The 14525-nt window shown below is 29.6% G+C and overlaps 1 protein-coding gene across 2 annotated transcripts; it reads right to left on the reverse strand.

Annotated features, from left to right (window-relative positions):
• Positions 1-10532: 10532 nt before the first annotated feature.
• LOC133678155 (uncharacterized) lies at positions 10533-12751 on the reverse strand. 2 transcript variants are annotated; one of them, XM_062100378.1, is made up of 5 exons: positions 11958-12751; positions 11565-11912; positions 11311-11382; positions 11013-11225; positions 10533-10808 (listed from the first exon to the last, which is right to left on the reverse strand). In XM_062100378.1, exons 1-5 carry the CDS (start codon positions 12550-12552, stop codon positions 10723-10725), a joined length of 1314 nt encoding a protein of 437 aa, XP_061956362.1. In that variant the 5' UTR covers positions 12553-12751; the 3' UTR covers positions 10533-10722. The 2 variants fall into 2 exon arrangements, with proteins under 2 accessions (XP_061956362.1, XP_061956361.1); XM_062100377.1 differs by having other exon boundaries at positions 11565-12751.
• Positions 12752-14525: the final 1774 nt, after the last annotated feature.

Here is a 14525-nt window from a genome sequence, read left to right on the forward strand (position 1 = left end):
GATATTGAGAATATAGGTATTTATCATCTAACTTATTTATTATTCAACATAAAATAATATATATTGGGTTAATTATAGATTAAGTTTCAGATCAGGTTTTATAATATCCATAGATTATATATTACTTATTAGATAAAGTGACTACTAAAAAAAAAAAAAATACACGCCTTCAAGTAGGTTGGGTTGGCATTTATCTATTTGAATTAAGTTATCATTCCTATTTATGATTCTGTAGATGTTATAGATTGTGTATTTAAGTTGTTCATTATGAGAGGATACTAATAGCACACCCTGAGCATATAAAAATGCTATTATATTACAATTCAAAAAAAATCTCATCATATCGTACAAAATAAAGGATGATAAAATATGTTATCATCAATTGCATTAATACTTAAGCTTATATATTAGTAGCTAGTAGCTAATCTGTTCAATAGTTAAGCTGGCTCGTGGCAGGTTGGTATGTATAGGTTAGAATCATGTTATGACCAGGGGTCAGATTCAAACCCTGACATTCACAAAGGTATTAACGCAAACCCTAAAGGAATTTTAATTCAATTCACGAAACCAAAATTTATCTAATTTCAGGCTTTGAATTTATAATTGAACGTGAAATAATAGATAACCTGCTTTAAGATACCAAGACTATAATAACCACCCTCACACAATATCCAAACCTAGAGACGAGCACAAGAAGAGTTTTAAAGTGAGAGGAGTACAGTATATCAATACCAAAACACACAAAAGGTATAACAATTTATCTCTCCCCTAGCTGGCTTCTGCTTGGTCTTAGGATGTTGTGCTGAATATGTAGTTTTTGTTTTTGTTGGCGGGCGGGTTCAGAATGGCCTAGCCTCTCTTTTCTTCTTGATATGCTGTTGTGACTAGATTTTTTGGCGCTGCGTGGCTCTTTTGTTGGTTAACTTTAGCACCTGTTTTACTTATAGGTTCCTTAGTTAACCAATTTTGTTTATATTTTTATGTTAAGGGATCTTGTTTCCCTCTCTAGCTTTGCATTGTAATTTGTATATGTTAGCTTAATTTGCTTTTCTTATGAAGATGTTCTTTTGGGTTTTACATGTTTGTATATGTGATTTGCTGGCTTCCCGACTTGTTTCTTTTTTATCTTTATATATACTTACATTTGATTAAAAAAAAAAAACAATCAATCTCTCCTAAAAGGGTTTAAGAGATTTCTCATCAGTGGTTTATATAGATTACCATTAGAGGTTGGACAATTGTATAACTTGTGGTTTGTGACAACCCAACCTTAAAGCATATATTCAAAGCTGAAAAGAAGTTCAGATTTTCAGGTACTTTTCGCATAAACCCTAAATAACTCTAGATTTGTTTAACGAGATTCTTGGAACTCCCGGAAAAAATTTGAATTTATTATTTTCACTATGTGTGTGTTTCGGAAAACCCAATAATTTTATCTTATGACTAGAAATCAAATTCTAAATAGACATGTTTATAAGTGTCAATGTTTAACCCTAAAGGCCAGGTCCAAAGCATAGTCAATTAAATTCATATTCATATTCAATCTATGAATGAGTTCAAAAAACAAAACATATTCAAAATCATATTTAGAACACTTTTACAATCATGTGCATAATCTCAAAAACCATTTAACACTATTTACAAACCATTTATCATGCCTGATCCACCTAATTTATGAAATAATAAATAATTTAATAAAAAAAACTTATTTAGTGCATAGATATATATTATTTAACTCAAAATAACTAACTAGAGAGATGAACAATTACTTACCTAATATGCAAATATAAGATTATCCTTAGAGACAATTAAGCACTCCTAATAACCTAAAAATAAGAATCACCATAAATTATATGCTCACTAATATCCAATGCAAAACATAAGTTTGTTTTCAATTCCTAATTTAACCAAAACTTAAATATATCACTAGCTTAAATGACTCTAAAATTCCCTCCAAGAATCACCCAACACTAGAACCATGTTATTACAAATCCTTGTTTTACTTATACAATATCTATTTTTAATAATTAAATACCATAATAATTATGTAAAATATATGCAAGTTATGGTAAAAATAATAATAATATTATAGAATCTGATAAGAAAAGGCCAAGAAACATTTTTATTTCAAGTAAAGCAGTATTCTAAGAATAATTAAAATGAAGGTATCAAAAACTATTCACTATGACTATTTTAGAAAATCATTTATCAAGTAAATAGATTAATTTGTATAAAAACCAAGTTCTTTATGAAACACCTTACACATATTCAAATTCTAATAAAAACCAATTAATTTAGTGTATCAAGATGTTTCAAATTGAACTATAAATATTCACTCTCCAAAATAAATTTAAGTTATTAACAACTAAATTTCAATAATTAGAAATATTTTTTCATAAATTCATAAAAAATCTTAAAGAAAATTAAAAACACATTAAACTATTTGGTAACATATTAAACAAAAACAACAAATATTTGAGGCCATGAAACATTCGGGAAAAATTATATTCTCCAATTAATCGAGAGTGAGCTTTAAAAAATTTATATTCGTATAACTTAAAAATTATATATTGAAATGACATGTTTTCAATGATCATAATTCTTGATCTACAATTCCAATTTAGACAAATGACCGATTAAATCAAAGAACTCATGACATACTATAATTATATACTAAATTTCAACTATAACCAGATTCTAGTAGCCTAAATTTACCAACTTATTATTATTTTTTTAATTTCTTAATTTCACTTTTACTTCAAATTAATATACCAAAAACATATAAAATCACTTTCATTGGCTTTCTATCAATCTAAGACTCCATTAATATAACATAAACTCCTTAAAATTGATTAAAAATCAAATATTATAAAAACCTTAATTCTTAAACCTTTCTCAATAATCCTAATATGCATGTAAAATCTCAATTAACATATAAGGATAGAGAACACACTCCATAAAATGATGAAAGAAAATAAAGATTTTGGCCCTATATCAAATTTCATCCTAGATCTTCCTCTCCCTTTCTATGTTGATATAGGTTTTGATTGTCTGATAATGTAAACCCTTGGATAAAATATATGAAATTAATAAGAAAGCTATTATGTTAAATGAGAACATCAAGTATTGGAGTTAGAAAGATGACTTTGGATTTTTTAAAATAAAATATTCATGTGTTAGTTTAGAAAATAAAAGTATGAAAATAGTGGAAAAATAAAAAAAATAAAGAAAAGCAAATAAAAACCAAATGAAAGAGATAAAAGAGAAAATAAATGTTTTGGTATAAGGTTTAATGAAATTCTATGTGGTCAACTTCAACTCGATATTAAAAATGCGTCTGAATTTGAAAAATATGACTTAGTGAACATAAAAAGTATGAAATGTTGTAAAATTAATTATGGTTGAGTGTTAATGAGGTAGTTATGTGGTTGTCATGGAGCCATGTTGGAATAAGATCCAGAATTATTGAATTAGATATACATCTTTGTGTGTGTGTGTGTGTGTGTGATTTATAGGTTGATAAAATTTAGGAATGATCCATTTAAGGGGAACCCTGCTGAAATTTTAGTAAAGTTACTGATAATATTAAAAGATTATAAATATGTCTCCAAATGTTGAAATTGAGTTAAGATGTTTTTAAAAGAATGAACATGATTGTTGAAGTTAACGAATTATTCATAACTGTTGAGAGGATTAAATAGATTGAAGAATCCATTATTAGATCAGAGTATGATTTATGAGTATTATTGGATTATTACATCCGTAGTTAAGTCCACAACACTAGGTGAGCATAAAATGAATTTCAAAACATTGGATATCAAAGATATTAAGCCCTTGATATTAAGGATGAATCAGGGGTTGATATAAAACTACAAATGCATCTCCGACTGTCAAGTTAGAAAAATATAAATTGATTATTTAGAACGTGAATGTGGTTATTGGATAACGAAATTGTGATAATTCCTTAGATTTAATTTAATTTTTAAGGATTTCAAAATAAGAAAATTATTGATATGTTCGATTACTAATGAATTTCTTTTTGGAATTAAATAGTCATTCATTAGTATAATAAAACAAACTATAAAGCTCATAATTAAAGGAATTCGAATTAAAAATGATGAGGATTGTGATAGCATTTCATGAGGGTGAAGGAAGAAAAACCTAACATTTTAAAGAACTATTAAAAGAAATTATGAAGTTGTATGGAAGAAATGTATTTGAGAAATGGTCACAAGGAAGTGATTATTTCTATAGCTGATTTAAGTTTTCGGGCAATGGATATGCATGTTTAAAATTTTATTTTTTGTGTATAAGTTAATAGAGGTTCTAGTAGTGAATTTACAGATACTATTATATGTTATGTGTATTTCTCCTTGAAGATTTTAAATTCTTTTAAAGTGACATCGAGCTAACTAGACTTTCATGTTAAAGGGATTCTTATATTTTCAAATAATTACTTTAAGAACAATTTATATGTATGTAATTTAGTAAGTGTTGTAATTAGAAACGTGTGGAAATGAATTTTTTTTTTTTTATCATTGTAGTAAATGATGAAATTGTTAGATTTTGAGTTTAGATTACCTTTATTATTGTTGTTGTTATTATTGTTGTTGTTGTTAAAATAAATTATCCTTTTTTATTATTATTTAACATACACAATCAATAAACTTAAGTATAAATGGATGAGAAAGTATGGGTTTTACATATAAAATAGAGTGCTAGTTACTCTAGGGTTTTATTTTCTTTTTATTCTTTAAATTATTATGTACTTACTAATATACTCATTAGTACTTATAATACCCTTAATTAATAAAAATGGCATAATAGGAAACCTAATTAATTATATTATTTTATTTATTAATACTATTTTTTTCTGTATGTGTGTATATGTATATATTAGATTATGTGAAATATCTTAATTGCCCCTCAACCATTATCATATATAATTTCTCATCAAAATATAATATTGTCATTTCCTATCCAATTTTTTAGAGTATTACATTCTCTCAACTTTTTAAAATGTTTTGTCCTCGTAAGTTAACATAACCCAAATAATTCAATACCAAAAATTACTATTGCAAAAAAAAATTCACTATAATCTCAAAAATTCACTTATAGCTGGACCAAACATGTTAAGACTTGTTAATACATATAACTTAAAATGAGTTAATTTATCATACCAAAATATTACTTTAAAAAATTCAAAAGTCCAAAAGCACACTTATAAATGATTTATAAATTTCAATAATTTAAACCAATCATTTTAAACACAAACATAAATTGTACACTTATATTCAAAGTCAAATTCAAAATTAAAGGACTACAATTAATCTAACCACGATAAGAGTGGATCATATTTTATCATATGTCTAGAAATCAAATTTTAAATAGACATGTCTATAAGTGTCAATATTTAACCCCCAAAGACCGGGTTCAAAACATAATCACAAATTTATATTCATATTTAATCCACAAATGAGTTTATAAAAACAAAACATATTCAAAATTATATTCAAAACACTTTTGCAATCATAAACATACTCTCACAAAACACTTACCACTATTTATAAATCATTTAACATACTTGATCCACCTAGTTTACAAAACAATAAATATTTTAATTAAAAAAACTCATTTAATGTATAAATATATATTTTCTAACTCAAAATAACTAACCAAAGAGATGATCAATTAGATACTTAATATGCAAGTCCAAGATTAGCCTTAGAGACAATCAAGCACTCCTAACAACCTAATAATAACAATCACTATAAATTATATGCTCATTAATATCTAATGTAATACATGAGCTTGTTTCTAATTTTTAATATAATCCAAACTTAAATATATCACTAGCTTAAATGACTCTAAAATTCCCTCCAAGAATCACCTAACACTAGAAGCATGTTATTACAACCTTGTTTTACTTATAAAATATCTATTTTTAATAATTGAGTACAAAAAATAATTGTGTAAAACATATACAAGTTATGGTAAAAAAAACTAATAACATTACAAAATCTTATCAGAAAAGGCTAAGAAATTTTTTTATTTCAAGTAAATTAGAATTCTAAAAATAATTAAAATGGAGGTGTCAAAAAGTATTAACCGTGACTGTTTTTAGAAAATAATTTATCAAGTAAATAAATAAATTTGTATAAAAATCAAGCTCTTTATTAAACATCTTCCACGTATTGAAGTTCTAAAAGAAAAATTCAATTTATGTTAGTATATTGAAATGTTTCAAATCGAATTATAAGAATGGTTTACTTTTCAAATTTTAGTTATTAACTACTAAATTTCAATAATTAGAAATTTCTTTTCATAAATTTGTAAAATTTCTTAAATAATATTAAAAACACATTACAACTTTTTAGTAACATATTAAACAGAAATAACAAGTTTTTGGGGCCATAAAAACATTTAGGGTGATTTTCACTTTCTAATTAACCAAGAGTGGGTTTCAAAAAATTTATATTCTTACAACCCAAAAATCACATATTCAAGTAACATATTCTAATGATGCACAACTTTAATTTAGAAAAATTACCTATTAAATAGAAAAGCCCATGGCATATTGTAACTAGGCATTAATTTCAACCATAACGCTTATCAGAAAACTAAATTTTGGTGGCCTAGAGTTAGCAACTTATTTTTTTTTCAATTTCTTAATTTCACTTAACCAAAAATATATAAAATCACTTCCCAGATTCTTATCAATCCAAGACTTTATTACTTCTTAAAAATGATTAAAAACCAAATATCATAAAAACCTTAAGTCCTAAACACTTCTCAATTACCATGCTGCAAAAACTTAATTATAAAGTAAGGATAGAGAACAAGCAACTTAAATTGATAAAGAAAACAAATATTTTGTTCCTAGATCAAGATCAAGTCTCCTCTTTGATGTTCCTCTCCATCTATATCAAATCGCCTTTAATTACTCATCAAATGATCATAATGTTGTCATTTTCTATTCAATTTTGAAGGGTATTACAAGTATACCACGCACAAAGTTGTAGTATAGTATATATGGTCTAGTTGAGTTTATGTTTAAAATACAAGGTGCATTCTTCTTTCATCATCGTTAAGAATAAATGTGTGCTATATAAATAAATAAATAAATAAATGTAAGTCAACTCATATTACTTTCTCATATCTCTTGAAACTTCTCTTCCATGATAATCTAGCTATATATCCTGATGTGCAGACATTTTATAAAAACATTATTTAAAATTGAAGGAAGAATCCTGGCATATACCATATATATATAAGATTGTTGAAATGGTCTAGAAAAAGAAGAACATAAACAAGTTTGTGAGTCAAGTTCACCGAGCCATATGCGATCCTAAAACTTTTTCAGCTTGTAGAAACATTCCAAGAGAGATTTAAGAATTAATTTACCTCCATAAACAAACGAAGCTGATGCATATGATCTATGGCAATAAATACAGGCTTTTGATCTATCATCTCCATGAATATACAATCCACTAAACATACGCAAGTTTTGGGTTGTTTATTTTTCTTTAGGCTTGTTTTAAAGTGTGGTTGCGATTGTTTTTTAAAATGTTTTTTATACTAAAATGCATTAAAATAATATATATTTTTTAATTTTTAAAAATTAATTTTAAAATCAGCGTATCAAAACGATTCAAAATATAAAAATATATATTATTTTTTAATAAAAAATTTGAATTTTTTAAAACACCGGTTGTACGCGTTTTCAAAGTTGTCTTTTCCAGCAAAGTTCTAATTAGATTTGACAATCTGGGGACCTTTTTCGGTGTCTCCAACCCATGATAATTATCCTGGACCATTCAAACAAGATCCCGGTGATAACAAGCCTCATACTCCATTATAGTAGTTATACTTGAAGAAGAAGATTGAGAATAAAGTAGGAAACGAAATCCATTGATTCTATAAACAATAACCCACGAAAATCAATTCCAGATTTTTTTGAAGGAGAGAAATCAAGTTTGAAGAAAGAAAAATCAGGTCCAAAGAGAGATTTATGATGTTTGTGTTAAATTATATGTAAGGTTAAATTTGTTTTTTCATCAATAATTAAAAATTATTTTGATCAATGATGTAAACTGTAAATTTTTTTTTTTAAAATAAAATACAATGTAACTAGAAGAGTTTTTCCTGATACTAATAATTAAAAAAAAAAAAACATAGGCCCATTGCAATTTTTCTTTGTTATCTAATACGCCTTTGTATAAAGTCTTATCAGTGTTCTATAATTTTCTTTAAATTTGTTATCATCATCTTAATTCATTGTTTCTTCCCATCAATTGTTTTTTAATTGGGGTCAACAATGCCTATTTCTTGAACAAGTTTTATAAATCAAAATTTTAACTAATTCTTTGACTTGAGATGCTGAAATAAATTAATTAAATAATTCTTAGACATTGCCGAAATATTATCTTCTGACTTGAGATGCTGAGATAAATTAATTAAATAATTCCTAGACATTGCCAAGATATTACTACCATCATTTTTTTGCGTGTGAGTGTTTATTAATCTCATTCTCATGGCAGTGAGGATTTCCAAGAGACTTAATAATATTGTGTTATTTAATGTGGGATTCTAACATCCCTCCCGTGAAGCGTGAATTTATGATTAAGAGAAAGCAAACCTAACTTAGAGAATGAGATTAATAAACACACAAAAAGAAGAAGAAGAAGAAGAAGAAGAAGAGAAAGCAACCTAACTTGGAGAGCTCAAATGAGCCTCAGAGGAAACATATAGACTTAGTCTAGAGCTAGAAAGGTTGAAGGGCCAACCTAATTTAAAGAAAAAAAATTAAAAGATATATTTTTAAAATATAAAAATAAAAAAGGATGGAAGCAGGCATTGGTAGTACATAATATGTATAATTTTTTAAATTAATAATATCCACTTCCCACAAGAAAAAAGAAAAAAAAGAATAAAATGAAAGCTCATATACATGTTTGGTCATTGTCAAGAATTTCTGCGATTTCACCAAATTTCTTCTTCTTTGTTTTTCCTTGGGAGTACATAATAACAGTAAAGAAAACTACAAGAGAAGAACTAAAGCTGATACTATCGGGGTAGTTGAGGTTTCCAGGAGTAATTAAAAGAGATTCCGAACGTGTTACAGTTTGTTGGATCCTCCATGAAGTCAAATATCCAGAGCTCCAAGCCCCATGTTGTCAGCTAATTACTTGAGTTGGAATTCCATTAACATGACTTCTTGGACGGAAGTGCACTGACTGAGGAGCTTGGTAACCATCTTCAAAGGCTTGTGGTGGGGTATTAGGATGAAAATCCTGTGGGATTTGTCCAGGGATTTGCGACGAGTAGTGGTCATCATTTTTTGTTGACTCTGATTCTTACCGATAAAAATAATCAAATTAAAATTTTATAAAATATAAAAAAAAACCAAAACTGGTTTCAACCGACCGGTTTCAGTTCGGTTTGGTTCAATTATTTTATATAAAAAATCAAAACCCAACCAACCGGTTTCGGTTTCGTTTGGTTCAGTTATTTTTTATTAAAAACCAAAAGGCATATTGTTTTTTGAGCCTTTTTTTTAGATTTTTTAATGGGTTTTGGTTTTAGTTTGATTCGGTTGAGGTTTTCTAGTTTTAAATTTATGAAATCGAATCAAACCAAATATTTTTTTTAAAATATTATAATTAGTTTATTGGTTTTTTTTACGTGATTCCATTTTTTTAGTTATTTTATTTATTTAATTAATTTATTGATTTTTTTACTCATTTCTAGCTATGGATGGGTATAGTGCAAACAGATTAGAGCTTTGAGGTGGGAACTCAACGGGCCGAGTTTGATTTGTAAATTGGCCTTGTAGAGGTAACTGTGAGGGATGGTTGGTTTCAACATTCCTCGTTAGCTTGTGGCGGTGTTGGGTGTTGCAAAGATGTTGCTGGTTGTTGTGGTCGTTGTCACTTATACTCGTGTTGTTGTTCTTCTTCTTTGTGTTGTTGTTACTATATTATTTGCTCATGTTATTCTCCTGGTTGGATTAAATTTTTTTGAACATAAACAACTATTTAGACATTCCTCACATGTTTTCTAATAGAAAACAATTAATCATGTGGAGTTAATTTAACTTAACAGGTTTAAAAATAACTCGAATAACCAGTAAAAATCAATTTAACTTAAAAAAATTTCAAGATAATATTTTTTAAGATTGAAAGAATAACATATTGGATTGATCCGGATCAATTCAAGATAACATGTCAAATCCGTCATCCGAGTCATTAGACCTTGATAACCTTATAAAAAACAAATCGAAATAAATTATGAAGCATAATTTCTAATCATTCCAATGTTGAAGGATGAAATTAAAAAAAATAATTAAAAAAAATAATTAAATTCAACATGGATTAATACGCTTAACATGTGATCTAGGTAATGAGATTAAAATAAACTTATCGAAAGCAAATAAAAAAAAAGTAATGTTAAAGGATGAACTCAATATTAAAAGATAAAAATTAAAAAAAAATATAAACAAAACAATTAAATTAACCCACCAAACATGCAACTAGATTAAAAAAAATTACATTAAAAAAAAAAGTTACAACAAGCATGAGTACACTTCTCCAATTAAATTTTCAACATTACATAGAAAACGTGGTTGAGATAAAAAAAAGAAAAAGAAAAAAAGAAGATGGAAAATATAAGAATCGGCAAACGTAAACTACATCCGTGTCCCTTGTGATGAACATTAGCGCATCAAGGCATCATTCTTTGGTTCATTGGAGGCACCATACCAACTTGAGCCTGCATCATATTCTGCCTCGCTAAATTTCCCTGCCATCCTACAGCAACAGTAACAAATCAAAGGATAGTTCTTTGTCATTCAAGATCCTGTTGATTGGAGGAGTGGTTCATAATATGATGGGAAAGAAAACAACTTCAAGGAAATCTAGAATTAATGCGAAGATGTAAGATTTGAGGACTAAGATCCATCAGAATCATATACAAGGAAAAACATATGAAGGGAATAGAATAAAAAGCAATACCAATGGAAGGATCCAGGCCTCTGTTATTAAGCTCTCTATATTCTTGACAAAGAGCACACCATTCAAAAAGGCAGTGAGTGAGCCAGTCCGGTGCTGGGTCCTCGATGAGTCCGTACTTGGCTCTAAGCTTGGAGCGGTAACCGCAAGATACTATGCACGGCATGGCAATGCAGAAGGCCACCGTACCATAGATCATTCCATTTGTCCCGCATGCTACAAAATATTAACATTATTATACTTTTATAATGATCAGTTGGATTTATATATATGTAAAAAGGGTTAAGGTTTCTTTTCTTACTCGTCTGGCCATTGTCAACAATTTCTGCGACCTGACCAAATGTCACGCATGGAAACAAAGCTGTTATGAGAGCTGAAAGGTAGCAGCAAACACATCAGTTCCTTCTGTTGCTCGATTACAAGAGATAGGTGTGGGAAAAAAGGGTGTTGGATCAACCACACTTTACTCCTAACAAAGAAACAAAACAAGAGAAGAGAGCAAAAGAAAAGGGTGCTGAGGAACGGAGGTGTTGATTAAGGGTTTTTATGTGTTACCATTTGTTGGATCATCCATGCAGTCAAATATCCCAGTTGTCCATCCCTGCTGTTGTTGATTCATGACTTGCATTGGGATTCCAGGTGCCGGACTTTTTGGAGGGAATTGAGCTACCTGAGGCTGAGGGGCTTGGTAAGCATTTTGAAAGGCCTGTGGTGGAAATGCCTGGGGCATTTCTTGAGGGCCTTGGTTTGGGAATTGAGGGTTAGTTTGTGGGCTTTGCGGTGGGAACTGAGCTGGCTGATTTGGAAATGTTTGTGGGCTTTGCGGTGGGAACTGAGCAGGCTGATTTGGAAATGTTTGTGGGCCTTGCGGTGGGTATGCTGCAGGCTTCATTGGGTTCTGAGGTGGGTATGGTGCGGGCTGAGTTTGAAACGTTTGTTGGCCCTGAGGTGGGTATGGTGCGGGCTGAGTTTGAAACGTTTGTTGGCCCTGAGGTGGGTATGGTGCGGGCTGAGTTGGATTTGTTTGTGGTCCTTGTGGTGGATATGGTGCAGGCCGAGTGGGACCATTTGAGTACATCGGATTGGTTTGTGGGCCTTGGGGCGGGAACTGTGAGGGCTGGGCTGGTTGGCCCCCATATCCCTGATTAGCTTGTGGCGGGTTGTACTGCTGCTGCTGCTGCTGCTGAGGAGGAGGTGGTGGCGGTGGTTGTTGATCCTGGGGGTTATTTGCGGGTGTGTCCGCGTACTGGGATCCGTAATGATCTCGTTGGCTTGAATCATTATAGTTAGTTGCATATGCATGCGAAGAGAAATCATCTTGAGTTTGTGTAGCTTCTGATGTCTGCTCGCAATGGTGTTCCTGTGGCTGATCAGTTTCATACGAAGAAGAATCTGCTTCAGGACGTCCCATTTGCTCTGCTCTCTTTACTTGCTGAAAAGAAAGGGAGAGGCAGGCAGGAGGGGGGTATGTTGATAATAGCAAGATGGTTAGCAATAGGGAGAGAGCTTTATAAAGGCTACGTACGTGTCCAAGTCTTCGCATACGTACAATTAGAGGGCAACTTGGAAAAAAAGAAAGCTTAACAGTGTAGAAGCAAGCAGGAGCATTTTCGAAAACGACTAATAATAATGAGAGAGTGGCGGAGAGGTGCAAAGCACCAGTTGACCTGCGGAGATTCTGACATTTTGTGGGTGGCGACGACGACTAATAATGAGAGTGCAAAAGGAAGACTTCGAGTGCAGTGACAGAAAACAAATTATTAACAAGTTGTGGATTTTTTGAGAGGGTTTACTTTGACCAGGACAAACTTGTAAGGGTGTTGATTCATGGAAACGCGGCTGCCACCACCGAAACCATGTGCGCGTTACGTGTCTGCTGGGCTGGATGGAAATACCTGGCCGAGACACTATTTAATTAGCACTGTGCTAGCTAATCAATCATTCCCGTTCCTCGGCGTGTGCAGTCTTTTTTTATTTGTTTTTTATTTGAAAATATATTATACTATTTTTTTTTATTTTTTAAAAATTATTTTTAATATTAATATATTAAAATAATTTAAAAATATAAAAAATATTAATTTAAAATAAAAAACAAATAAAAAAACAGATTAATATTACTTTTACATTTAGTGTTTTTATTTCTTGAAACTGTCTTTTAGTCTCTAAGAATAGAGGTAGCATTTTCCAGATTTGTCTTACAGGTTGCAGCAGCAGCATTCGAATGAACTCTCGACCATAACTACTGCATTTTATAAATAGTCGATTAAAATTAAACTCAATCATAGCCATGACATGCACCGCATAAAAATTAATACACACACACACACACATTCAAACTTCGTACCATAAAGAATAAAAGGGTATAATCATGCACTAATCATTTGTAACATAGTAAAGAGAATTAATATGATATTTAAAGGTATATATTTAAGTCAAGTCGCATTTAAAATTATGTAATTTTGAGAACAATTAGTATTTAAAAATAGAACCCTTCACAATACCAATGAACATTTAATACAAGTTCTTAAATAAAATTATCAAAAATTATCTTTTATATATATATATATATATATATATATATATATATATATATATATATCATTCTAATCTTTGTTGTGAGGTAAGTGTAATTAATTTATAAATATCTATTAATTGTATAATATGCAAATTATTTAAGCAAATAGAAAAAAAATATAATATTGCATTTATATTACATCTCATTATTGTTAATTATTGATCAATAATTTGTCAATGTGATCCATTTATTAACCTGCATTGTTCTTTCACTACATAGAGATTTTTTATTTATCAATAGCTTAATAAATCATTCTTTTCCTGACATTTATTTTCTAAAACTCCATCTTTTCAAGTAATACCCAATACCGGGTAATTCCTTTCTTCGCCTTTATCTAGATGTTATTTCTATTTTTATGAATCTAAACTTTTTCCCCATTACCGGGTATTATTTGTATTTTTGAGAATGTAGTTTCATTGTTTAGTACCAGATATTAGTCTCAATATAGGGAAAATTTAATTCCTTTATGTCCATTACCGACATTAGTCTCATCACCAGGAAGTTAATTCCTTCGTCCCTTACTGGGCATTAGTTTCTATAATCGGAAAGCTAATTTCTTCACTCCTTACCGGGCATTAGTTTCCATCACTAAGAAGCTAATTCATTTGCTATAAACCACAAATTTATGTACAATATAAAAAAATATTTCCAACATATTTCTATAATAAACTAAGGAAGATAATGACAAGATGTATAACATCTACCTATTATCATAGCTCGAGTGATACCTCCTTACTGCAACGCAGCTCCCATAGCCTCTCCTATATCAATAGGTATTTCATATTTTTACTCATTGCATGCTCATTCCACAAATACACACACACACATATTCAGATTTCTTCTTATATTCATTATTTGAATAACTTCCCCAACAAAATAACTTTCTTTATGAAAATAGAACTAACCAAATCCAATCAATTTAGGTTATTTAGTCAAGAAAG

This window comes from Populus nigra, chromosome 18, assembly GCF_951802175.1.
Source record: "Populus nigra chromosome 18, ddPopNigr1.1, whole genome shotgun sequence".
Classification (NCBI taxonomy): domain Eukaryota; kingdom Viridiplantae; phylum Streptophyta; class Magnoliopsida; order Malpighiales; family Salicaceae; genus Populus; species Populus nigra.

Coding starts and splice junctions, on each gene's coding strand:
- LOC133678155 (XM_062100377.1), bottom strand. CDS start 12,552: ATGCGAAGACTTGGACACGTACGTAGCCTTTATAAAGCTCTCTCCCTA. Junction 11,383..11,564: donor CATGGATGATCCAACAAATG/GTAACACATAAA, acceptor GCTACCTTTCAG/CTCTCATAACAGCTTTGTTT. Junction 11,226..11,310: donor TGTTGACAATGGCCAGACGA/GTAAGAAAAGAA, acceptor AATATTTTGTAG/CATGCGGGACAAATGGAATG.